At 39.6% G+C, this 24,623-nt stretch overlaps 1 protein-coding gene across 12 annotated transcripts in view; it reads right to left on the reverse strand.

Annotated features, from left to right (window-relative positions):
- The window catches only part of CEP120 (centrosomal protein 120), a 156,424-nt gene that overhangs the window by 105,021 nt on the left and 26,780 nt on the right, over nt 1-24,623 (reverse strand). For 7 of the 12 annotated variants that reach the window (XR_014787718.1, XR_014787717.1, XM_084833958.1 and 4 more), the window contains exons 15-20: nt 24,104-24,196; nt 23,354-23,515; nt 19,493-19,615; nt 17,571-17,669; nt 8,629-8,774; nt 7,860-8,011 (exon numbers count right to left, since the gene is read on the reverse strand). Coding sequence is in view for 9 of the 12 variants with exons in the window: in XM_084833958.1 (XP_084690084.1) it covers nt 7,860-8,011; nt 8,629-8,774; nt 17,571-17,669; nt 19,493-19,615; nt 23,354-23,515; nt 24,104-24,196 (775 nt within the window). In the remaining 3 variants the exon portion in view is untranslated. Of the gene's footprint in view, nt 1-1,037; nt 8,012-8,628; nt 8,775-17,570; nt 17,670-19,492; nt 19,616-23,353; nt 23,516-24,103; nt 24,197-24,623 lie in introns of those variants that run through there. The other 5 variants (XM_084833961.1, XM_084833960.1, XM_084833962.1 and 2 more) reach the window with 3 other exon arrangements.

Here is a 24,623-nt window from a genome sequence, read left to right on the forward strand (position 1 = left end):
CCTATATGTGTCTACTCAGAAGAAAGTCCCACTGATATCAATGGGGCCTACTCCCAGGTAAGTAGATATAGGGATTGCAGCCCAAATTACACTTCTACCCAAGATACAGCATATAGTTAAGACTTATAGTAAATCCAGTGATCTCTGTCCATGGAACAGATTCCTCCTCCCTCCTGCAGCCTCACTCCCTAGATAATCTGTCCTGGATGGTTGGGGGACCCGCTGGAGCAGACCTTTGGGGTGTGTGGGAAGTAGAGGAAAGCCAGTCTGCTTGCCTGACATTGGGTACTGACCACATTTTCTGTCAAAATGAAATTATGAACATTATTTCTTCCAAAGGAAACGTGAACCCTCTTCTGTATCAGTTACAAACATCAGAAGTGCAATTTGAATTACAGATGTCATCGCTTAGTATTTTACAAGAATAGTAAAAGTGCAAACTGAAGACAGAAAACAAAATTCAATAGTGTCTTTCCAAAGATGCCTACTTACTGTTGCAGTTCTATATATTTCTTTTTGGGGTGGGGGTACACATTACAGTACACATTATTCTGGAGTGATCTCACTATTTTAATAGACTTGAAATAACAACACGTTTGAAAGGTTTTCTGCATTTTGATTATGAAATATCAGTGAAAATCCACCACAGTGAAGGCCTTTTCCATAACAAATGTAGCCCTGGGCTTAAATGCTTTACACACTTCTACATCATCTACCTCACCGCATTGGTGAGATATGGGTCAAAACACTGCATACTATTAGAAATACGGCTACATTAATATAGGTATTTCAAGTGAAAAAGAAAATATTTATATATAAATTAGTGGGCACAACTTTTCCAAAAGTGTAATTTATGGGTGCTTTTTTAGTCCTTTATCATGATGAATGACAGATTTCTTTTTAAAAGACTAATAGCAAACATTTCTATATTAGTTGGAATTCAATTACTCTATCTTAAACCTCTGTAGAGTTCCTATACATTTATACATCATAAAGACAGTAAATTATTTTTCTATAAATTAGGCTTTCAGAGCTGATTTCTCCCCCCCACCCTTTTTTTTTTTGTTCTGGATGCCAAACTTCTGACCATCTCTCAACCATAGAGATTTCATATCTGGAGAGCCAACATCTGTAAAAACATTTCTAATGAAAACACTAATACAACCCTCCAGAGAAGCAAATGAAATGAGATCTAAGTATATGGCTGCCGTCATTCTCTAGTTTTCCTTCTTTAACAATAGCAGGATTGGGACTTCGCATTCAAGACCAGAGGCAATTCGTGATCATTTAGGAATAGCAGTAGCGAAATCTATTACAGTGTGATGTTTTATACAAATAGGCTAAAGTAATACTTTACTTTAATTACCTCATTAAAGCAAGGACTTGAATCCTTGGTCATCACATAATAGCTCTGAATTCCTTGGTGTCAGCCAAATATTAACATTGCAATGGGCATCCTAAAAATTGCACACTTAAGAAGAATGCCAGAGTGGCTCAGAATGTTGCTACAGATGATACTCTTTCGCCTACAGCTGGCTTCACGTAATACCAATAGGGTTTTTTTTGGTGTCATGCCTGCCTCGAAGGGTAAAGCAAATATTACTAACAAATTAGTGGTCTGGAAACAAAGAGTAGTATCTAATGTTAGTCCTACATAGAGTAGACCTATTGAAATGAATGAGATGAAAGTTAGTCACAACTAATTTAAGTCCCATTTGTTTCAATGGATTTACTCTTGTCCTGGCCCAACACTTGAAGACACTTTCAGGTACAACATGCCTCTACTGAGAAATAGGCACAATGCTGCAGCGGAAAGAGCCCACCTTCTACGAGGTGCAAGAACTCTTCCAACCATGCTAGACACAGCTAGCTTTTATTAGCAAATTGATTACACAGCCACTTGATCATGTGCAGAATGCTTGCTTACTCAAAAGGAAGTCTAGGTTAACCACAGGTTCTTGGACCATTGGGCGGTTTGTCAGGCAGTTCCCTGCCTGGATGGCTGATATAGAAACTTTTGCCGATTAGACAAACTGCTTCTCAGAACCTTGCAGATCTTGCATTTTTTGGGAAGAAAGAGGGTGGGGGTGGTCATGGACACACTCAAAAATTCCACAGTGGAGACACCTCGGTTCCAATATGGCCCTACTCTAGTCCATTACAATTGTCCATTACACTCTAAGCAGGACTAACATTGGATACTATCCAAACCTTAGAATCACTAAATTCTAGATATGAAAGTATTGCAATTGTATTAAAACTCTCAATCACTCATTTTTGATGCCCTCAACACTGAAAGCACATAGAATATACGTCCAACATTACGTTAGCAGAATTCCACTCATGCAACAAGTCTTCCCCTCCTCTCCCTGCGTGCTGCCACAAATCTGCTCTGGAGGGTTCCCCAACCTTCTGGCGGTGGGGAAGGAAATTCAGTTCCACTAGCAGTATTGGTTCTACTGGTGGACAGACACCACTGGATACAACCCACATTACTGAAGTTCTAAAGAAACCTGAGTATTTAAATGTCTATGAAGTCTTTCAGATTTCTAATCATTCCTACTTAAATGCACAGCATATGTCAAAACAGAGTGACTTCAATTATGCCTAAAATTCTGTTGATTTCAGCAGAACTCAGTTGTCCACCTATGTCCCATCTATTTGAATGGGACCATACGTGTCTGGACGACGTTTCTTCCCTTCCCTGATTTATCCTAGCTGGGGAGAGATCATGAGTGAAGCTGGTACTCATGTGCTCCTTACAATCTTTCTTTCTCTTTCCTCACCACAGGGAAATGTGAATGCCTAAACTGGATTCCAGGCATTAAGTGCAAGCACAGAATCTCCTGCATTGGCCATTCACCTCTATCCTGTGATGAGGTCAGCAGAAAAGGGAAGAAGAAAAACGGAAGAGGGAAAGCACGAGTCAGTATGAAACCACAGTCTGACCGCAATCTCTCCCTAAGGAGAACCTTAGGGTGGGGAGAGGATGCAAGATACAAATAGAAACTGTCCTAAAGGCTCACAATCTAAACAATGGAAAATGAGAAAACCAAAAATATATAGGAGCATTAAAACTACCAAGGGTTTTTTTGCATCTACTTCAGCTCCCCTGCCTCTTTCTAGCAGATTTCACACGAATCAAAATTACCCTTCCAGGTTTTCCCAACACAATCCTTTAACTACCATTCCTAATCCATGTTTTTCCTAACCCATCTTTTCCAACAAAACAGTAAAAGATAAAATGAAACCCAGGAAGATGGTAGAAATTTACCAAAAGCAAAAAAGAAAAAGGGAAAAAGACATTCTTAAAATAAGAATTAAACCTAAGGCAGGAGAACATTCTGACCCACTTGCATCATTCTCCAAAGCCACTACAAATACACAAGCAAGATAATCTTTGGTACCACACCAAGATTTATCGCATTCCCAATTCAAGTGCCTTGGAATAATGTTTATATATTTGTTTGTTTATACAGTTTGCATTTTTCTCTGTCTATTTCTCATCTTCATACTTGTATGAGTTTACTGTTAGCTATTAAGATAAAAAATAAGAGTATATATGACTAATGTCTAAAATGTTTCTTCCTTCTGATGCTGGTTTTGTTGCCTAGAATGGATATCTTGCCAAGACAGTATGTATGTTTTTACAGTGAAAATATATATTTTAGGATAATCTGTACATGAAGTAAGAAAATACTTATAAATAATTATGAGTGCTAGAAGACACCACTACTACTGTTTTAAGCCTCCTGTTAAGGCATGTCAGAATCTTTCACCTTATTAGCAGTAGCTTGCCAACAGTTGCAAAACTCTTCATCCTACACACATGCTGATACTTCCTGGAAAGGCCTGTACATATTCCCTAACAGTGTACTGATATGAATTATTTTGACAGAATTCATCATCCTTTTGGCGAAGAGACAACAGAGACAGACTGACCCCAGACAGACTGACCTCATTCTCTATAGTAACTGGTAATGCTAAAGATGACTGTGCTGGCCCATGTTAGGGGAAACCACATTTGGAACTGTTAGGTGAAGCCCTGGGTGCCGGATCTGTTTTGCAGATATGTAAATGGAGATATTCCGAAGCAGCATAATGGACACAACTATCCGTGACGATTTGTACTTCAGGAGCATTGTATTTTATGTTTAAAAAGGTGTGTGGTGTGTGAAACTGTATATAACGGGTTTTAAAATCAAAACAAAAAATAAAATACAAATCTTTAAATATTCTCCATTTCATTAAAAGCATGTTCACCAAAGCTTAAAAAATACTTTGGATTTTAAAAACTGACTTTATTTAATGTTAAGGCCCCCTCTAGTGTTTGAAAGACAACTGCAAACCTAATACATGATCAGATATTTTGGCTCTGGAGAATTTATCCCTTGGAAGATAAAAAAGCATGTTCCAGATTTATTGCGCATTTCCTCTGATCGCATATTAGTAAAACACAAAAGTTGCCATAATTCATATTTACAAATTGTTGTTTTAGTAAGTATTCATTATTTCCAATGTTAGGATGTCAAATTATTAAAGCTATTTAACCAAAAATACTTTACACATGCAGACAAACTGCTTGATAACACAAAATTATTTGTGATGCACTTGGTACAATTAATACAAATTAACTACTTCAGAAAACTTAATTTCCCCCTTTTTTGGTCCTTTGAAAAAATGATAAAAACAAATTTGCATTTGGTTATTTACATTGCACTTATTGAACAAGAAATACAAAACCTTTGAAACCCTGTATTAAGAGACATAGCCACAAGTAATACAAAATATATGGCCTCTGAAACAGAAGTGAATGCTTGGTATGTCTACAATGTTTTCAAATAGAAGCAACATTGCTGTGGTTTTTAATTCAATTTTGTCCCATAATACAGAAAAACTGGAGCCTAGAAAGTAGTAGACTTGGAAAAAAATCACTGTATAAGATATACCTTTCTTCAACAAGCAACATTTTTTCTGCAAGAACTTTCACACATTGCACATCTGGATGGAACAAATGCAGGAATGAATATTAATAGTGAAGGCTTCAGATTTTCTTACTGCCCATATTCAGCTTTAAGAGTTGCTGAATTAGTTCACTTTTACTGGATAATAGGAACAACTCCACATGCTAACCACACACCAGGAAGCAATAGAGAATGTGTTGCATCAACAGCAGCTTGTCTGGCTCATCCCCTTGCTGCCCTTCCTCCATCTCCCTCTTACCTTTACAACGAGCACACAGACCGTGTGCTTCTCTGACAATGTGTATAACAGCACTAATAAAGTAAGTCGATTCAACTTCTTTTTAAACTGGCTCTAATGTGCATTTTTGCCTTGCTAACATGATTTCTCTATGTATAAAGATGCTCTGCTGTAAGTCACACCAAACTTTCCAACAACTTTTGCCACCATCACTGACACAGAATAGCAGTGTGGCCAGTATGAGCAAGGCTGCACTTGTGGGTCTACATTTTAATTATGGTAATTACCGTGCAAGATATATTGAGGGAGAAAAATTCTTATTCTTCAACTGCTAGAACAAACAAATACCAGCCCAAATATCCCAACAGCATGTATGTAGAAGCCCACTGATCAGATACAATGATAGAAGACATTGGCATCAAACACAGCCATAGCAGTCCCAAACCAGAAAGAACTGTGTTCACACACAGCTTGCAATCACAGTCGTTCCCATTAATGGACTGGGACATGCATTCCCATCCACACCACAGAGGAGAGCAATCATATGTGTTATATGCACATTTGCATCCAAACTTTTAAAATCATGCAATGAGTATCTTGTCTATGGTGCTCAATGCAGTGCTGGGAATGAAGTGTATATATGTGAAATTCAACAGTAGAACTCTCGAGTTAGAAATAAAATCCAGGTTGCTGTCTCCCTCCATGGTTACATACTGAACACTGAGGTGAATATGTATCCTTTACGACAGATAAACTTTTTGCGTTTAGCCAGATTTGTCATCATATAGATGTTTTAAATAATTCAAAACCATGTTACTACCAGTTAATAATTACTCTGTTTTGATTTTATTACCTCTTGTTTTCTGAAAACGTTGTATTTCTTGTCCGATAAGCATGCAGTCTGATAAGTTAGGAGATTTCTTTGCATCACTCTTAAGGGTTAATTTTTTTTTAAACCTCTCCTGAATGATTCATTATTTATGGAATTTTGCACACACTGTTTCTTCTCTACACAGACCTGGTTTTGGCAACATGATATCTTGTGAGGTAATTAACCTTTGGGGTGGCATAGCGCGTGCCATCTGCCTTTATGAATATGCCAGCCTTGGCCGGAGGTTACCATGGCTTGTTGTGACATCCAAATCCAGGTGATGGGGGTTCGGATTTGAGTGTTAAACGACCCTCACATAACCCATGGTCTGCTTTAGGGTTATGTGAGGATGGTTTAACCCTCAAAACAACCCCCACCACACAAATTTGGACAACACGACAAGCCATGGCAACACCCGGCCAGGGCTTGCATATTCATAATGGTGGCTGGCACACACCACAGTTCTTTGAGGGTAAATTAACCCATAATGGGCTGTCACGTTGTGTGAATTGGATCATAGGTAGAATCTCCAGGTAGGAAGATGCATGCATAATATGAAAATGACATTGTACTTTTTCCTGACTGGGAGTACATGGACTGGATAATCACTACATATAGTAGCCTTCCAATTACACATGAGAGCGGACACACACATCTTCATATAATTCAATATGAACATGTTTTCCTACATGGAAATAATATTGGTGTAGGGAAAACATTACATATCAATTGACTATTATGGTAGATTAAAGGGACTGCTAACTGGATCTAAATTTACAGTGTGTAGAGTTTGCTTTGACAGATAAGAGGGCTCTGTGTATGACTGCTCAGGCTTAAAACTGTGGCATAATCTATCAAACGTTCCTGTAGTTTACTCTTCCAGCATTTAGTTCAGAACATGACCTGTTAAAATGAACAGATGAAGCATGCACCAGATCTCATTCCCTTGGGTTGGATTCAGACTCAGTCTTGTTTATAGTTTCAAAGTCTGACTGATTTCAATGGATCTACTCTAAGCATGACTAGTCTGGATCCAACACCTCATCATTAACAAGGATTAAACATTTCAACAGAAAATATGTATTAAGAAAAAGCTTCATCATACAAAATATGGTTAAATATTTGGCCACTTGAATGGCACTTGTGCCATTCCATAATCCATAATATGGTAAACAATCCATAATATGATGAACATTTTCAAAGGTGACAAGGTGCAATGTATCTACCTGTAGGCTCAATCTTTAAAAAAATAAATAAATAGGGCAATTGCAAGCCCTTTTTCCTAGTGCAATTTTATTGGACTGTTTCTATATAAATTGATTAAAAAAACCATGTAGACAGGGAAACAGTTATAAAACAAGTAATTAAAAATGCTGTACAGAAATGGAAAACTGAAGTTTTAAAAGCTTCTATAAATAAAACAAGCCGAGGCAATGGGGAGGAGACATAGAATACTCAACCATCAACCAAAATAAATATTTAAATATGTCCAGAGATTTTTAAACCATGTAAAAAATTCAGTCAACGCTTCTTCTCTCTCAATACCTCAACAGTATAATAGGGTTGTTTTTATACTGCAGTAAGTCTTGGGAGACAAAAGCACACGCGCAAGTCCTTCAGCATCCTATACCATGAATCGTTCACTAGAACTTGGGCCTCTTTGCTGAAAAAAAAACACAAATCCTGTTCTGCAATCTTTGCTACTTGCTTCTGCTCCTTTTGGCAAGCACCGCACTGATTTGACGGTCAAGCTCACTGACAATGTGGTCTTCATGATTATACACACCTGTTCTCAACAAGGTATCCCTCTCCTCTATTAGACGCGCAAGATAGTCATCTAAACTCTCATCCACTTGCCGAGGGTGAGAATTTTGCAGCTGCACCCCCAAAACATCTTGGGAATCCTGTGACTGCTTTTTGTCTTCTTCCTGTTTTAATCTAAGAAGAAGAAACAACACAATCAAGTTGATGCACTCCGTGCCCAGCTGATTAGTTTTTGATTGCAAATCTGCCTACTGAAATTAATAGAACTGAAAAGCAGAACTGAAAAGTAACAGATACTATTTATACAATATTAAGAGCCTTAGTGCTTACTTTATGGCATAAGCTGGAAGACAAGAATGCTTTTGATCAAGTGTCTATGGACTTGAGTAATTTTAAACAAGAATTAAACTGTATGAAAACACATAGAAGACATAAGGTCAAAAGGTACTGGAAGTACTGAGCCATTTAAAATATAAAGTGTCATGCTCGCTCAGGATGTGAGAACAGGCACTATTAATGTGTCTTTTTATGCAGAAAACAGGTTTGCTTAGAACAAGCAGTAAAAAAGGCTTGCTGTAATATAGCTACAGTCAAGATAAAAAACTGGGTCTGGTGGCCTTTGGCATAGATTTCCTATAATACAAGATGGTTACATTTTATAAATGGGCAAATATTACCTAAGGGACAAAAAGCTGTGTTCCTTTACTGGACTGACAGCCAATTAACTTTGGCTTAGCTGAACCTTCACCTATTCAGAAGCAGAAGTAAAAATCAAACAAATGGTACAATACCTGTTCAGTTCATTTCTGATATCCTCTAGCTCCTGCCGCTGTGCCTTCCCCAATTCTTTCTCTTCTGCTGCCAGGTACCGTAGTCTCATGTGTTCAAGCTCTTGTTGCTGCTTTTTAAGGCGGGCCATAGCACTCTCTTGCTCACGCTAAGGAGAAGCAAGCCATTACATTTAATCCCAAAGAAATGCACACAAGCCTTACTTCACAGTTTACCTGGTTTAATAATGGATTGTGCATTCAGATATATTGTGTGTGTGTGTGTGTGTGTGTGTGAGAGAGAGAGAGACAGAGAGAGAGAGAGCGCGTGAGCGAGCGCCAGCCATTCCTCATTATATATGCAGTGGATAAATACCATAGTGTGGTAACATTTCTATGAATGTAATTTAAAAGCAACACAGAAAATAGGTCAAATTAAATAAATAGACTGCAACTAGATCTATGACATTCCCAGTTATGAAATAGCATAGACATTTTTGCAGTAAGGAAGTATGGGTGAGCCTTGTTCTACAATTAAAGAATGCAGCAAGTTATGACTGCCTAAGCACCAAACTAGTTTTACTGAAGGCACTAAAACTGACTACTGTGAGGAATATAATTTAAACTTTTAAAGCAAAAAGTATGAACCATATTAGGTTAGCTGTGCACAATGCAGATCTCTTGGTAGGCCTACAAACATACTGAAACTTTTTTAAAAAATTAAGTAACGTGAAACATCTGATATGCTTATGATAATGTCACGGTTTTTTAAAAAATGAGACACAAAATATTGAAAGTAGGCTGCATCACAATACACAAAAGATTTGTATAACATTTCTAAATTGTCTCTTCAATATTGTAACTGGAGAATGTTTTCTGAGTACCTTCAAACCTCCCAGGAAGTTGAGAGAACAAAATTAAAGTTAAGGTAGCCCATTTCAATAACTGCAAAATCAAAAGGTAGACACAACTACCCTTTTTTATTAATCTAGTATACTATGCTGTACTCTCCATGAGCCCAATGATTGCCCCTCCACATTTAAAGATCATATCTACTGCAACTGAACTTGTGGTGAAGAGCTGTGTGTGAACACCATAAATTACAAATAGTTTTATAGCTTGCCCCATTTCAACATCTTGATTAATCACAAAATCCCAATGATTAAATTTCTGAATTGAATAAAACACGTCTGGCAACACTTCAGGAAAATGACTGGACTCAAGCTTTGGTGAGTCTCCAGGAAAAGGAAACTGCACAGTTGAAGAGCCCTATGCTCCAAAGGACTTACTTCTAGGTAGACATGCATAAGATTGCACTGTAAATTGTAACTGAATCCATTACATAACACATGTCTTTGGGTTGAAAAACATACATCACTAGTCTTCAGCTTCTATGTTTTCACAAATCCAAACAAAATCCTACTTCTCCATAATTAAGGAAACTAGAAAAAAACCCATGGGCCGCGGTGGCTTAGTGGTTAAGACGCTGAACTGCAGACCGGAAGGTCGGCAGGACAGCAGTTCAAGACCCAAGTGCCGCGTGATGAAGTGAGCTCCCGTCTTCAGTCCCAGCTCCTGCCAACCTAGCAGTTCAAAAGCAAGAAATTGCAAGTAGATAAATAGGTACCGCTCCGGCGGGAAAGGTAACAGCGTTCCGTGCACCTCGGTGTTCAGTCATGCCGGCCACATGACCACGGAAGCATCTTCGGACAGCGCTGGCTCTTTGGCTTAGAAATGGAGATGAGCACCACACCCTAGAGTCGGCTACGTTGGGGCCGACTGGTTGGGGACACCTTTACCTTTCACTAGAAAAAAACCCACAGTATTGCCTATGCCTGTAGATCCTTCGAAGGCCTAAAATAATGTTCACAGAAGCCCCATGAAAGATGTCCAAGCCATCTAGTGGTACATGACATGAAGCACATGTAACATTCTTGTCAGAATACCACAAGCAATTAGCCAATTCTTAATTTTAGTTAAGGGTCACTTACATGTTTGATAGGACTGTAGAATGAGAACCATTCTAAACCATTCAAGTAGCCTGGGGCAGCAATACTTTTAGGGTGCCAGTGAAGCAGCAAGCAATTCAAAGGGGCAGCCTAGCATTCCCTTCAACTTTTAGCGATTCTTGAATTGAACCTCAGATCACACAAGCTTTGTGCAGCAGAATGTTTTGATCTGCTCAGGTTTCACAAGTCTCTAGCCAATTTCAGTAACAATAACATAATCCTTCAACAATCTCACCTTGGGGCCTGCTTTAGCTACAGCAGCACAAACAATTTGTGATGGTTTATTTTTACACACACACGAACGCGCGCACGCACATACATGAGTGCTGGAACCACATTGGGCCAATCTAAATAGAAATACTTTGTGAAGCGATTTGGGCAAAATCTGCATTTTCACAGAATCAAATTAGCTCTTTCCACGGTACACGCGGTGCTGTATTCCTCCGCTTCTGAAGTGTATTCAGGAACTGAAGCAATATTAGTTGGGGTGGGCAAGTCCCGCCACAAGTCCAAATGAACGTCAGCAATTGCATAGGTGTAGGGCAGCCAATCAGCAGAGGCTCCCCCCCCGCGTCGCGTGTTTAATGAAGTTCAGTGCAGGACTTGCTTACAAGTAGATGTCCACGACAAACCCTGTACACTCCACATACACACACGTTTATGAGGTGGGCAGACAGGCAGGCAGCTCCTGCTGCCTGGAGGCTGAGCAGAATGAGCGGGAGTGCAATTGGCGCTGAGAGCAAACAGTGTAGGGCTGGTGTGGAGGAAGAGCGACTAGCACATTCTCTTTGTCGTATATTAACTGCCCAGTCAACCAGCTTCCCCCACTCCCCCAAACACAGGCTCAGTGTAGTGCTTCTGAATACATGTTCATGAAAATCATCCACCCTGGCATCCACCCTTTCTTAGCTGCACAGCTTCGAATCAACAGGCATCCACCATTTCTCAGCTGTGCTCCTTCATAGCTGAGCAGTTTCAAAACAGCAGGGCTGGATCCCGTCTCCACTCCCTTCACTCCCAAGCTGAAGGACTATTTAAAGTGAGAGGCAGTGAGCCACCATTTCTCAGCTGTGCTCCTGCATAGCTGTACAGTTTTAAAACAGCGGGGCTGGCTCCCCTCACCCCACCCCACGCTTGACTATTTAAAGTGAGAAGCAGCGACGTGGAACTGAAGGCAATGTGTTACTTCCAAGTAGACATATTTATCCCTCTGCTCTCCCCATGCCCACGCTACTTTCCCTTCCGCCAACAGCACCACTTCCACCAACCTGCACCGAAGCCAGCTAAGGTCACAAAGACTCCTGAATAGGACTGAAGCGCTGTGGCAGGAAAATCTGACACAAAATGAGTTTGAAAAAATCTTGGATTTAGGGCAAGAAATGCCGGGCTAGCTACGAAGGCAGTGTGCGTCATCTGACACTATCGATTTGCAGGTGGACTAGAACCGGAGTAAAAGCCCCATGTCGATGGGGCCATTGATAGGAAAAATTCATTAATTGCTCTAGCTCTCTACAGCCTATTATATCTGAATAGCATTTCAAGGGGTTTGGTGCTGTTCATAAAACCACCCAACTGGAAGAGTCAACGCTATCTAATCCAATCAACATGCTTATCTAGCTTCTTTATAAAGGCATTTAGGGAAGGCATGGAGTGTCCACTGAGAATGTTATTCCTTTACCAAACTGTTGCTCTGCTAATATTTAACTCATACAGAGCTGAAATCCATGGCCTTTCCTCCTGTTCTCAGATGCATGAAAGAGAACCTGCTCTCATCATAACAATCATGAGGAGAACTGAGATAGTTGAATTGCATGCCATCATTTCTCTGGAAGAAGATGCAAGAGAGATGCTTTGGGTATGGAGGCACGGAAAACAAGTTGCTGACCAGAGTCCTCTCATTCCAGCCACATGGATCACAGAAGGAGCAATAGACAGTAAGGAATTCTCTCTCAATAGGAACAACTGCCAGATTAACAGAGCATGAAAAGAGAACCTTTAATCCATAGTGTCAAGGTGTTATGTTACAGGACACTGAACTTCTCTTGACCATGACTGATCATTTGTACAGTACCAGGTGTCACTGGGCTTCTTAGTTTTCTATCTTTTCCTATGTATTCTGCATTATATCCATTAAACTGAAATAAGTGTCCATTTCTGTGCACTGCACCAACATGTCGCACTACCTAGATATGATAAAACTTCAGTTATGTAGCATGAAACAGGATAATGGAATATCTGTTGTTTATATCTTTCTAGTCTTTCTAAAATCCCACTGCACAAAGTTTATACTTTTCTAAAGAACTAGGGAAAGAGGTATTTTATACTTACAGTGAACCAACAGTGCTTGAAGTCTTATTTGGGCCTCTAAGTTGCATGACAATAACAACAAAAATTAAACAAGTAGTAAATCACTAATATTTTAAAAAAATCAATCCATAAAATGATCCTTGCATGTTGCCAGGTGCCAGAGCTAAGAGGCTCTTCAATCAAGTGAGAACGATCTTTATTTTGTCATAGCAGCTTATAAATCCAGAGGGAAGATGTAAACATACATACACTAGACTAAACAATCGCTAAATAGTGGCCACTATTCACTCTCCCACTTGCACATACCAAACAAATCTGTGGGAAAAAACATACAATTGAATCGAAGGAACTCAACTCAAGTTTTCTGAAAATAACCCAGAGCTGACAAGTCAGTAGGAGGGTCTGGATGGTTTCAAGACACAGTTTTTAACCAAGACTTGGACCTCTAACTGTTTTTTTAAGCAAAGATTTACATCCTCTCCTTGGCTAAATTACTTGTAAATTAATCACATTAATTACTTTGAGAGGATAAGCAGGAGGCTGGACAAGATAGAGCCTGTGTCAGCCAATAAAGTCTGTGTTTGTTTAAAACAAACGTACTGGTTTTGCTGCGAACAAATCCACATAGAGCACAAAAATGGTAAGACTTAAACTCTTTAATAACCACTTATCTCAAATGTACATACTTTGAGTTTTTACAGAAACATTCAAAATCCAGACAGATCCCTTTGGAATCACCAAAAGCTGAATTGTGACATTCTTTCTAGTTATAGCCACAATGAAAATACGCTATAGTTCTCCAGTTTAGGACTTAGCCAATTTAGGATTTCTTATATTAACAACCATAGGTAATCTCGGTACCCAAACTCAAGATGAAAATAAATTGGTATATCAGAATCCATAGTCATTTCTATTTTGACTTCTGAAACTCCCTAATAAAACCTCTGATTTTACATAGGCCTGGTTTGCAGGGAATGGCAATTTATAGGTTATTCAACTCACAAATCTAGCGGGAGTGAGTGCATGCACTTCCTCTGGTGTGCTCATCACTTCTGCTTCCAATTAACAACCTACAATCACCCCATTCGTAGGTTGTTAGTGTGACAGCTCTTGAGTTGTTTACGGGTTAAACAACACAAAGTTAACCCAACAATAAATAATGGGTTAACTCTGGGTTGTTTAACCCTTAAACAACCCAGAGCATCCAGGTTGTTAATTGAAAATAGAAGCAATGAGCACGCCAGTGGCAGTCCTCCTTGTGCCTAACAATGCATGGTTGTCCATCTCATGGATTTTTGTGCTCATCTGAGGATGTTGTCACCTGTCCTACAATTGCTAAATAGAAGGAATGTCTCTGCAGGAATTAACTTGTAACGTACATGTCAGATCACCAAATGGTGCAATCCTACAAATCTGTAATATTTTAATTCCTACATGGAAATGTAATAATTTTTTATTATGTAAGTGACCATAATCCAAATGTTATTCCCAGTGAAGCAAGGAACTGATATATTTTTAAAAATGCATAATTTCAAGTACATTCAGTCGTGTGTGTGTTTCACAGAAAATTTTGTCTTACTATAGTTAATTAGGACATAGTAGTTTTGGTACTTTTATAAATGGCAGGAGGTGGCTGATGAAAGAATTATTGCTTTCTGGAATTTTTAAATCAAATTTTCAGAGCTGTACATGTTCCCTTGGCTGCTCCCAGAAGCCAGCGGCTCCCTACCCACTTTTTTGCCACAGCTCAACTGATCAGCCCGCCAGCTTCTTTCCCCAGTTCCTTCCCCCTCTCCCAGCAGGCAAAAAGCTCCTGTCTGCAATCCTCACATTAGAGAAAAGAGATTTCCACTGCTGAGCACTGAAAAAAGTTACCTTTCTCAGGGCTTAGTAGGGAAAAGCCCTTATCTTGAATCACCTGCTCATCGCACATAAGACCTTTTCCCTGCTAGGAAGAGGAAGCTGCAGAGTAATTTTGTGCCTCAGAAGTAACCAGGACTCAGAAGTAAGCTTGTGAGTAGACACTCAAAGGCTTGGTATTTGGGATGCTATTTGAAAGTGCTGCTGAGTGATTCAGTCCTGCTTGCTATGAGTAGAAAAAGGTTCCCCACCCCTGCTAGCGGTGGCTTATGCGTGTACATGCAAGCACATGTACTGGATGTGTTCCTCAGGGCTTAAAAGTTTGTGCACCCTGCCCTATTCATTCAATCCCCAGCTCTCCCTTGTTGTTAGTCTAATGTAGACTGCAAGTCCTTGGTAAGGAACTGCATTACTTCTACATTGCATATAACAACTAGGACACAACTACCTCAGATGTCGGTCAAGGTAAGATATGCTGAGGTGCCAGGTCTCAGATCAGAGGGAAAAGAGACGCAACACCCAAGTCCACTTGCTACAAGATTTTTCCTTCTGTTTGTAACAGTTCCTCTCTATGTTCTCTGTCCCCCCAATCAAGGACCATGGGAACCATGCACACACACTTTATTCCCCCCCCCCCACAACTTCATGAAACTACTAGGCAGTATTCCTGCTCCCAGATATCATGAGACCAATGCCATCTTCATTCCTACGGTCACTGGGTCAACTTTCAGAATTGCAACTGTGTAACAGCTGCTACATTCCTGTCCCATCCAAACGCTGATGAACATTTAATCATGAGTTGGCACCTTTTTTAAAAAAATCTGCAGGTCTATATTTTCCAGAAATAACATTTGATACTGTGATACGTATGTTTTCAGTAGATTGGTTTAAAGTATGCAGATTTTTCTGTTTCATTATTTTTAACTGTTGCATTGAAAGGGATTGTTACCTGCCCTAAACATAAGAGTTGGGGAAGGAGGCTACCAATTAAACAGATTGGAATGAAAGGTCATTATGCTAAATACTTGCATGCTTGACATGATTCTATAATTCACAGCTTGACTATACATTTCATTTTTGATTAATGGAAATCTGTTTAAACACTTCTTTGGCAGTAGCCACAAAGCATCTGATCGCCTTTCCAAAGGATTGCCAGCTGGGTTTTGTCATTAACATTTATTAACAATCCAAAATACGGCTTTTTGCGTCTAATTCACACAACATAAATGTTTTGTATAGTTCTCCAGAGAATTCTGGTGTGACAAGTTTCTGGCACAAATTACTACCCCATAGCTATTTACCAGAATCAATCTGAAATTAACATGGTATTAATCCAACTTAAACAAAAAATAACACAAATCATCAGAACATAAGCAGACTTAACATTCTTTAAGGCCTCTAAATTTGTAAATCTATATTCAAAACACAACAGAGGATTCTTTAGACCAACTTCATTTGAAAATGTTTTAAAGAAAGTTTAACTGCACAGACACACAAGGGAAGGTTAAGTGTCTAAAGAATTTCTAGAAAGCTGCAATGTTAAAAATTATCTTTCTTTAAAAAGAAAAATACTGAAGCATGTCATCTGAGTTTTTGTGCACAAGTTAAGACTTGTGAAAACGATAGTAATTTATTTGTAATTCTTTGTCCAAACCAGTAATCCAGATCTGTTTTACTGTAGCTGATCCCGGAACATCATAACTTGTTACAGATAGCTGAAATGAAGGAAATGATCCAGAGAACTCGCTCTATATCTGAAACCAGGTTGCACTTGCATAAACTAATGTGGAGAAATCACCAATCAGGAATCTGTATCACGCATATCACTGAGACTGGGATTATGGCCCCATGGATTTACTGTGCTGGTTTTTAGTTTAGGAGACCTTGAACTAACCAAACCCAGTATCTCTTAATCTTGAATTCTAATATACAATAGTTCTAATATGGAAATATTAATACCATCATTCACAAATACGTTGAACGGGGATGAATACAGCGATGTTTGTAATATGCTTTGCACTCTGCAACAGTTAGCTATATAATCAACCGTTTATAGAAAATTCGGGTTATTATTTTCCCAGTGTGTAAACATCACAGCATCCTATTTGTACTTTTGACACATAAGAGATATCACTAGACAAGCCAGTTATTCTTCACTCCAACCATAAAGTATATTTACTAACACCTTGGATGAACCCTACTTCACTAGTATCTCCAGTAAGTTCTATAAAAAGACACATTGCACAGAAGCAACTTTGGCTTTACTTCAACATCTAGGGAAGTAACTTCTCCTTGCCATTCTTATATGGCCAAGTCCACTTGGTATTCTTCTGAAATTGAGAATTACATCTCATATTACTGTTGAACAGCTGCACCTGCTCTCTGATCTATAAACAAGAATGGCAAGGTCCCTATCTTTAGGGACCACTTCTGGCATCTTGCCCTATACAACTCATCCACGCTAACAGCTGTATCCATGCAATATTAGTGGTAAAAACATCCCAGGTGAAAGTGTATAGGTAAAAGTATGCAATCTCAGTTAATAGGCCAAAGAGGAAGGCAAGTTAACTTGACTCATTCTCAAAATGTTCCTAAATCTGAATACGGATGTAAACAAGAAGGAATATTAGCATCCCATAAATGCTGTGCATGTTGTGTGCTTACTCTGAATTCGTCACAGTTAGGATGCTAAACTAGATTGCTTATTGGATTTATCCAGTATAACATTCCTTACTTTTATCATAGGCATCTCCCCCAGTCTTATTTATTGATCTTATCTCTGTTACACACCTGTTTTAGCCTTGCTAGTTCCTTCAAAGCTCGCGCCCATTGTTGCTTGTAGTGCAGTTTTGCCTTAGTGGCAGATTCCAACTTCCTTTCAAGGTCCCCCTAATAAAGAGTACAATTCCATCATCAAACACTGTAACAGTGGTAATAATCTTTACACAATTACATATACAGAGTTTGGATTACAAAAATTGTTTAGTATAGTATCTACAATCCAAAGCTGTTATGCAATTTGATGTAAATATTGTGGCATCCTTGTTTAAGCAATAGCCTTATTTTTATTGTCCAACAAACTGAAACTGGATTAGTCTGCAGTCCAAGACACTTCATGTAAACAGTTTTTAAACATCTTCAAAGGAGTCAAAGATAACATTCATTTTATATAATAACTACTAGCTGTGCATATTTCAGCTTAATTGATGTAAGGTTTTTGCATGTCTTATCCTTGAAACTGTAGCTAGCCCGTGCCTCTTAATTTGGTTAGATTGCACCTTTTATGTTTTCCATTTGAACGGTCATGTTTATGTATTAACTGATTTACCCTTCCTTAAAAGCAGCACAAAATGGTAAGCCCTTTAATTGGCCTTCTTAAGCACTGCCAGTAGGATCTGAATACTCTGCTATCAGCACTGTGTCTATTTCAGCTACAAAACTATGCTATTGTGGCATTGCAAAATGTCTAGACCCTGTAGGGTCTGGTAATAGGATCTAGACGTTACCTTTAGACTGACATTCTATGCCCTCATGTTAGGAATTAGAAGTAGGTTGGGCATTGGAAGGCAGAAGCACTCAGTAGAGGTGATCAGGGAAGATGGAACCTTCTTGGAATGATCAAGCTCATGCGTACACACATACATATGCCTATGATGAAGGGCTAAGGGCTAAGGAGCCCTCATACCTGCAACTGCTGCCATATCCCACTATAATGTAATTAAAAATGTAGGCAGCCTCATGCACGATGGTATTCATGGATTATAGAAGGCTATCCAAACTGACCAGCACCCTGACATAATTGGAAGTGATCAATGTTACTAAGAACCAGCTTCAGGACAAGAAAATGAAGTTTTAGATTATGCCATTGTCTGGGAATTTAAGAATGTGCCTGAAATTAGGACTTTTTAACAGCATCTTTTCCCTAATCGTTCCCAATACCACACCCCCAAAGGGACAAGAACTGCTTGCCATGAGAACCCAAAGAGAAAACAGCCTTTTTTTGGTAATCCAGATGTTTGTCGCCCATTCTAAATCTAAGGCATGGCCTATTTAGAATTATGAAAATAAATACATTCAGTGCTGTCTAGCAGGCATCTCCTATATACACTTACTTAACCCCCCCCCCCCCCCAAGTAACGGAAGTCTAAATGAAGCCAGATTCTACCGATACAACAAGATAGGTCTCTAGCATTCACTTAAACCTAACGGCAAATGTCTGACATGAATTACCAATTTGCTAACAGTCATCACTGTCTCTTACTTACCATGATTTCTTCTATGCAACCATGGTAATAAAATGGAAAACCAAAGGGCTAAGAACATGAGCAATTATCATCAGCAATGGATCAAAAACTCTTTGTTACGTGTATTCTACTTCAATAGTTTTCAGTAATAACATAGTTTGGAAAACACTGTCACAGATGAACTGCAAAAACATGTGGAGAGGAGTTCTCAGTGGCTCTTTCACAGCTGAGAATTCCCATTCCTGGCAAGTTCTTCAAAGCTGCCTCATCTTCCAGAAAGGATTCTTTTGTTTCATTTTGTTTATGTTTAGGCTGCTATTTGGTGGCTGGGATTAAGCATGGAATTTATTTCATGTTTTTCTGAAGCATGCTCTATATTTTTTAATCTTGTAAAATGCTATTATCCATTATGAGCTTTAGGAGTGAATAATGCATCTGAAACATTTGTTTAAAACTTCATAGACCTACCTTTTCTAAAGTTAGAATACTTATTTCTGATTGCAGTCGGATTTCTGGTTTGCTGCTTTGCTGTTCCTTGTACTGCTGAAACTCTTTCTCCAGAGCCTTATGCTTGTTCTCTGCCTCATGCAGCTGTTTAAAAAAATAGAGTATTTTAAAAGGTTCTGGATGACAACACCACAAAAGGCTGGGACGAACATCTTGTCAACTAGATAGAAGACACAATGGATCTACAATTGTTTCTAGAAGGTGACAGGTAAGTGCAAGAGTCAGGGATTTTGTTGTTTTACAAGAGAGAAACATACAGAAAAACTTAATCACATTTCCCTCTTGTATGAAGCACTTAGTAAAGAGAGCCCTTTCCCCCAGAGTCTTCACCTACAAAGTTAGAGAGGTACACAATCATTAGAATTCTATTACACAGAAGAAAAGGTAGGATGAAACAACTTAAAATCACCCTATTCTGTGCTGGATGTAGGCAGAGCAATCATCCCCTCCGAATTTCATACCAGGAAGAGGAGTGAGTGAAACTAGTTCCAGGTATACAGATCAGAGCCAATGCAATATACTGGAGAGAGTATCAGATTACAGCAGGATAAGCCCAAGATCAAATCCATTCCAAGTCATGACCTTGGGTCAGTCACTCACAGTGGAAGCTGGGTCCCAGGTGGCCGGCTCAGGTCAACTCAGCCTTCCATCCTTCTGAGGTCGGTAAAATGAGTACCCAGCTTGCTGGGGGAAAGGTAGTCACGACTGGGGAAGGCAATGGCAAACCACCCCGCTATAGTCTGCCATGAAAACGCCAGCGAAAGCGGCATCCCTCTAAGAGTCAGCAGTGACTCAGTGCTTGCACAGGAGGAACCTTTCCTTTTTTGTTGGCCTACCCAGTGTTTGAATGGAAGATGATAGAAAAAAATGTGGTTTGTTTTCTCAATCCCTGGGTGGGTTGTTTCCCTCCTCCTTTGCCTGCTCCCTCCCTGTATCCAAATGCTTTTGCATCACTGTATTACTGGCATGTACAGTGGCTGTTGGGTATTTTTTTAATCACTCCTGCCCGCTGCCTCTGTAGCCTGGTGAAACAACCCATGAACAACCCACAGTTCTGGATTCACATGTAATGACAACCCATGGTTTAAACAACCCAGAGTTCACAAACCAACAACAAACCATGGGTTCTCTTTCTGGGTTGCTTGTGGGTTCACAAACCATGGCTTGTTAGTGCGGCTGGGTTTGCACATCATGACAACCCAGAATTCAACAACCATTATGTGCCAACTAGGTCACTATCTCTCAGCCTAATCTCTCTCACATGGTTCTGTGGGGATAAACATGAAATAAATATAAAGTTTTGATTTGCTCATCTCTGGAAGGCATATCACCATTCTGCCCCCACAGCAAGCTTCTTTACAAGGCTGTTACAGTTGTGAGCTTTCACATATACAGAGTAGTTATTGAAAGTTACTAAAAATTATTACTTATTACTCGAAGCCAACATGGATTTGTCAAGAACAAGTCCTGCCAGACGAATCTGATCTCATTTTTTGATCAAGTAACCTCCCTTGTGGACTGTGGGAATGCTGTAGACATCATATACCTTGACTTCAGCAAATCTTTCGACAAAGTGCCCCATGATTTCCTGATCAGCAAACTAGCTCAAAGTGGGCTAGATGAAACAACGATCCAGTGGATCCACAGTTGGGTACAGAATTGGAATCAAAGAGTGCTTATCAATGGGACCTTCTCAAACTGGGGAGAGGTAATGAGTGGGGTACCGCAGGGCTCAGTCCTGGGCCCGGTGCTCTTCAACATTTTTATTAATGACTTGGAGGAGGAGGTGCAGGGAATGCTGATCAAATTTGCAGATGACACAAAATTGGGTGGGACAGCTAATACTTTGGAAGACAGAAACAGAATTCAAAGTGATCTTGATAGACTGGAGCACTGGGCAGAAAACTACAGAATGGCATTTAATAGGGATAAATGCCAAGTTCTGCACCTAGGACAAAGAAACCAAATGCACAGTTAAGAGATGGGGGATACGTGGCTCAACAACACTACAAGCAAGAAGGATCTTGGAATTGTTGTCGATTACAAGCTGAATATGAGCCAACAATGTGATGTGGCTGCAAAAATGGCTAATGCTCTTTTGGGCTGCATTAATAGAAGCACAGCTTCCAAATCCTGGGAAGTACTAGTTCCCCTCTACTCAGCACTGGTTAGGCCTCATCTGGAGTACTGTGTCCAGTTCTGGGCACCACACTTTAAGAAGGATGCAGACAAACTGGAGAGGGTTCAGAGGAGGGCAACAAAGATGATCAGGGGACTGGAAACAAAGCCCTATGAAGAGAGACTGAAAGAACTGGGCATGTTTAGCCTTGAGAAGAGAAGACTGAGGGGAGATATGATAGAGCTCTTCAAGGACTTGAAAGGTTGTCACAGAGAGGAAGGCCAGGATCTCTTCTCGATCATCTCAGAGTGCAGGACACGGAATAATGGGCTCAAGTGACAGGAAGCCAGATTCCGGCTGAACATCAGGAAAAACATCCTGACTGTTAGAGCAATACGACAATGGAACCAATTACCTAGGGAGGTGGTGGGCTCTCCCACACTGGAGGCGTTCAAGACAAGGCTGGACAGCCATCTGTCAGGGATGCTCTGACTTGGATTCCTGCATTGAGCAGGGGGTTGGACTTGATGGCCTTGTAGACCCCTTCCAACCCTACTATTCTATGATTCTATGAAAACTACTTGATCTCAAGCTAAGGTCCAGAGAATCCAGGGATACTGCAGTGGGGATCTTTTAGTTAACTTTGTGGCAGATAGTCTGATGCAGAGCATTAAGTCCAAACAAAAATGTCCTTGGTGGTTCTTAATAACTGTTTATCACTCCCAGTTCCATGATCAACTTAATGGAATTATGGTTAAGATAAATATTTTAAGGGTGTATTATGAAAAGTGCTTAATACGATTTATGCAGGGGCAGCATGTTTGTCTAGAGATACCTATGACATACAGCTCCGTGCTACAACTTGCAAAAATACAAAATATGCTTCTCAGCAGATGTTTATAGTTGCAGCAGACAACTTTAACACTCTTCCATTATGTATGGAAGAGAGGGGCATCTCCCATATAAACCCCACCCCGGAGTACTTAGCTCAGAAACTCTATTATGGCCATCACAATTGGGCAACATTCTTTTCCATTGGAAAGAGACTTCTTGGTGATGACAGCTCCTATTGTGTGGAATTTTTTCTGGGAAATCTGCAGGATCTCTATTGTTCTATAGGGGCAGTTAAGACTTTTGGTTCTGTCAGGCCTTTTTGAGTTACCTGCCACTGGCTGTATGTTGCTTCCCCCTGGATCTTATACATTACCACTACCAATTTAATGAATGGATATCACTATTCACAGGTTATGGCTTTAATTATTATTATTAGGCACTTTGAAGACCAGTAGTTGAAAAGCAGCGTATCAATGGGAAAAATAAAAATATTTTGTATAGCTAAATCGGGGGCTGAATATTCAAAAATGCTGTGGAACATGCCCATTGCATTGGATGTTATGTACGAACACTCTCAATGGATTGGATCCAAAACTGCCCTGAATCAAAGGCCTTTGATTCAGAGGAGGCTCCTGCAAACAGAAGGGACTTGCTGCAACTCTGTCACTGAGCATTTTATAAACATTATCAAAATACTCTGTACATATATATTTTGGACTTCGCATTAAAGAGAGGGGTGCCTTTAGATAGCTCATTAGTGAGGTTCAAACAAACTTGGCTCCACCAACACATTTGTTTTTAAAAAGTTATTACCATTTCTATCATTACATAAATATTTAGCTATGCTAGAAAAGATAAATTTCACTCACTTGTTGATGAAGGCGGAGCTTGTCCTCTTCCAACTGCCTGATCCTTGACCTCTCCAGCTCAACCTGATGTACACATTCTTCTTTGACTCGCCGCACTGCATCTTGAAGCTCCTGACGATTTCGCTCATGCTCTGCTTGAAGTTCTTTCTTCAATATCTGGAGCTTCACGTGTTTTTTAAAACAGCAATTTAAAAATTACAAGTCATCCAAATGTAAACTTGCATTACTTCATTTAGCATGCACACTTGATTGTTGTTGCTCTCAGAGCCACCCTTTACTGCCAGCATGTATTTCCCCTCCTTGACTTTTTAAAGAATTTTAACACTTAAAAAAATTATAATATTCACACACCTAGGCTATGTTTATAAAGTATGTTCCACAGCACTCTTGGAGTTATGAGAAAGAAACTTTGCTCCTAGCTGAGTAGCAGTACTTTCTCTACCAGTTTTGATACCAGAGAGTTTGAAGCAGCTAGATTTTACCACTTTTAGTACAGAGATATTCAGCAGATACAAGATGTGCCTTGTCTATTTTTAAACATTCCATATGTAAAATAAGACTTCTCTTTCCCTTTTCCCCCATCCATCCCAGTCTGCCAAAAAACTAAAGAAAAAAAAAGGGAGGGGAACTGTGTATCAGAAAAAAAAAAAATCTATTGTAGATAAGCGCAAGACTACGACAAATTGGAATAATTCTGTCTAAAAGATGTAGTTTTCCCAAGCGCACATTACACAGAATGACATCGTTTACCTCAGTTTCGGCACTGACAAGTTGTTTTTCACGCTTCTCTAAGTCAGTCAAAGTTTTTTGAAGCTTTTCTTCTAAAACTGTATATTCTGCAACCTAGAATATAAGCAGTTTAAGAAAACAAAAAAATAAATATCAACATATTTCTAAGGTATATAAAAATATTTGCCTTTTTAGGTCAATATACAATTGTAACAGAAGTCAGGTTTCAAACAAGCCTGAAAACTCCTGAAACAAGTGTTATCACTTGACTTTTACGCGTGCATTGAATTCTCAAATATTAAGTATAAGAGGTTCGGACAACACCCAGTGGCTTGTTGTGAGTTATTTGACCCCGGATGAGCTGTGGCACTGGCAGGTGTCAGGGTGCATATGCAACCCACACTCAGGGGTTGTTGTGTCGTGAGGATCCGGTGAGCATGGGCTACGTGAGGGTTATCTAACCCCCAAATAACTCACACTTGTTAGGTTTGGATGACATGACAACATCTGAGCGGGGGTTACATATTAAAAATGTCAGCTG

Source organism: Heloderma suspectum, chromosome 2 (assembly GCF_057233095.1).
Source record: "Heloderma suspectum isolate Gila_16-S chromosome 2, 16-S_ref, whole genome shotgun sequence".
Taxonomy (NCBI): domain Eukaryota; kingdom Metazoa; phylum Chordata; class Lepidosauria; order Squamata; family Helodermatidae; genus Heloderma; species Heloderma suspectum.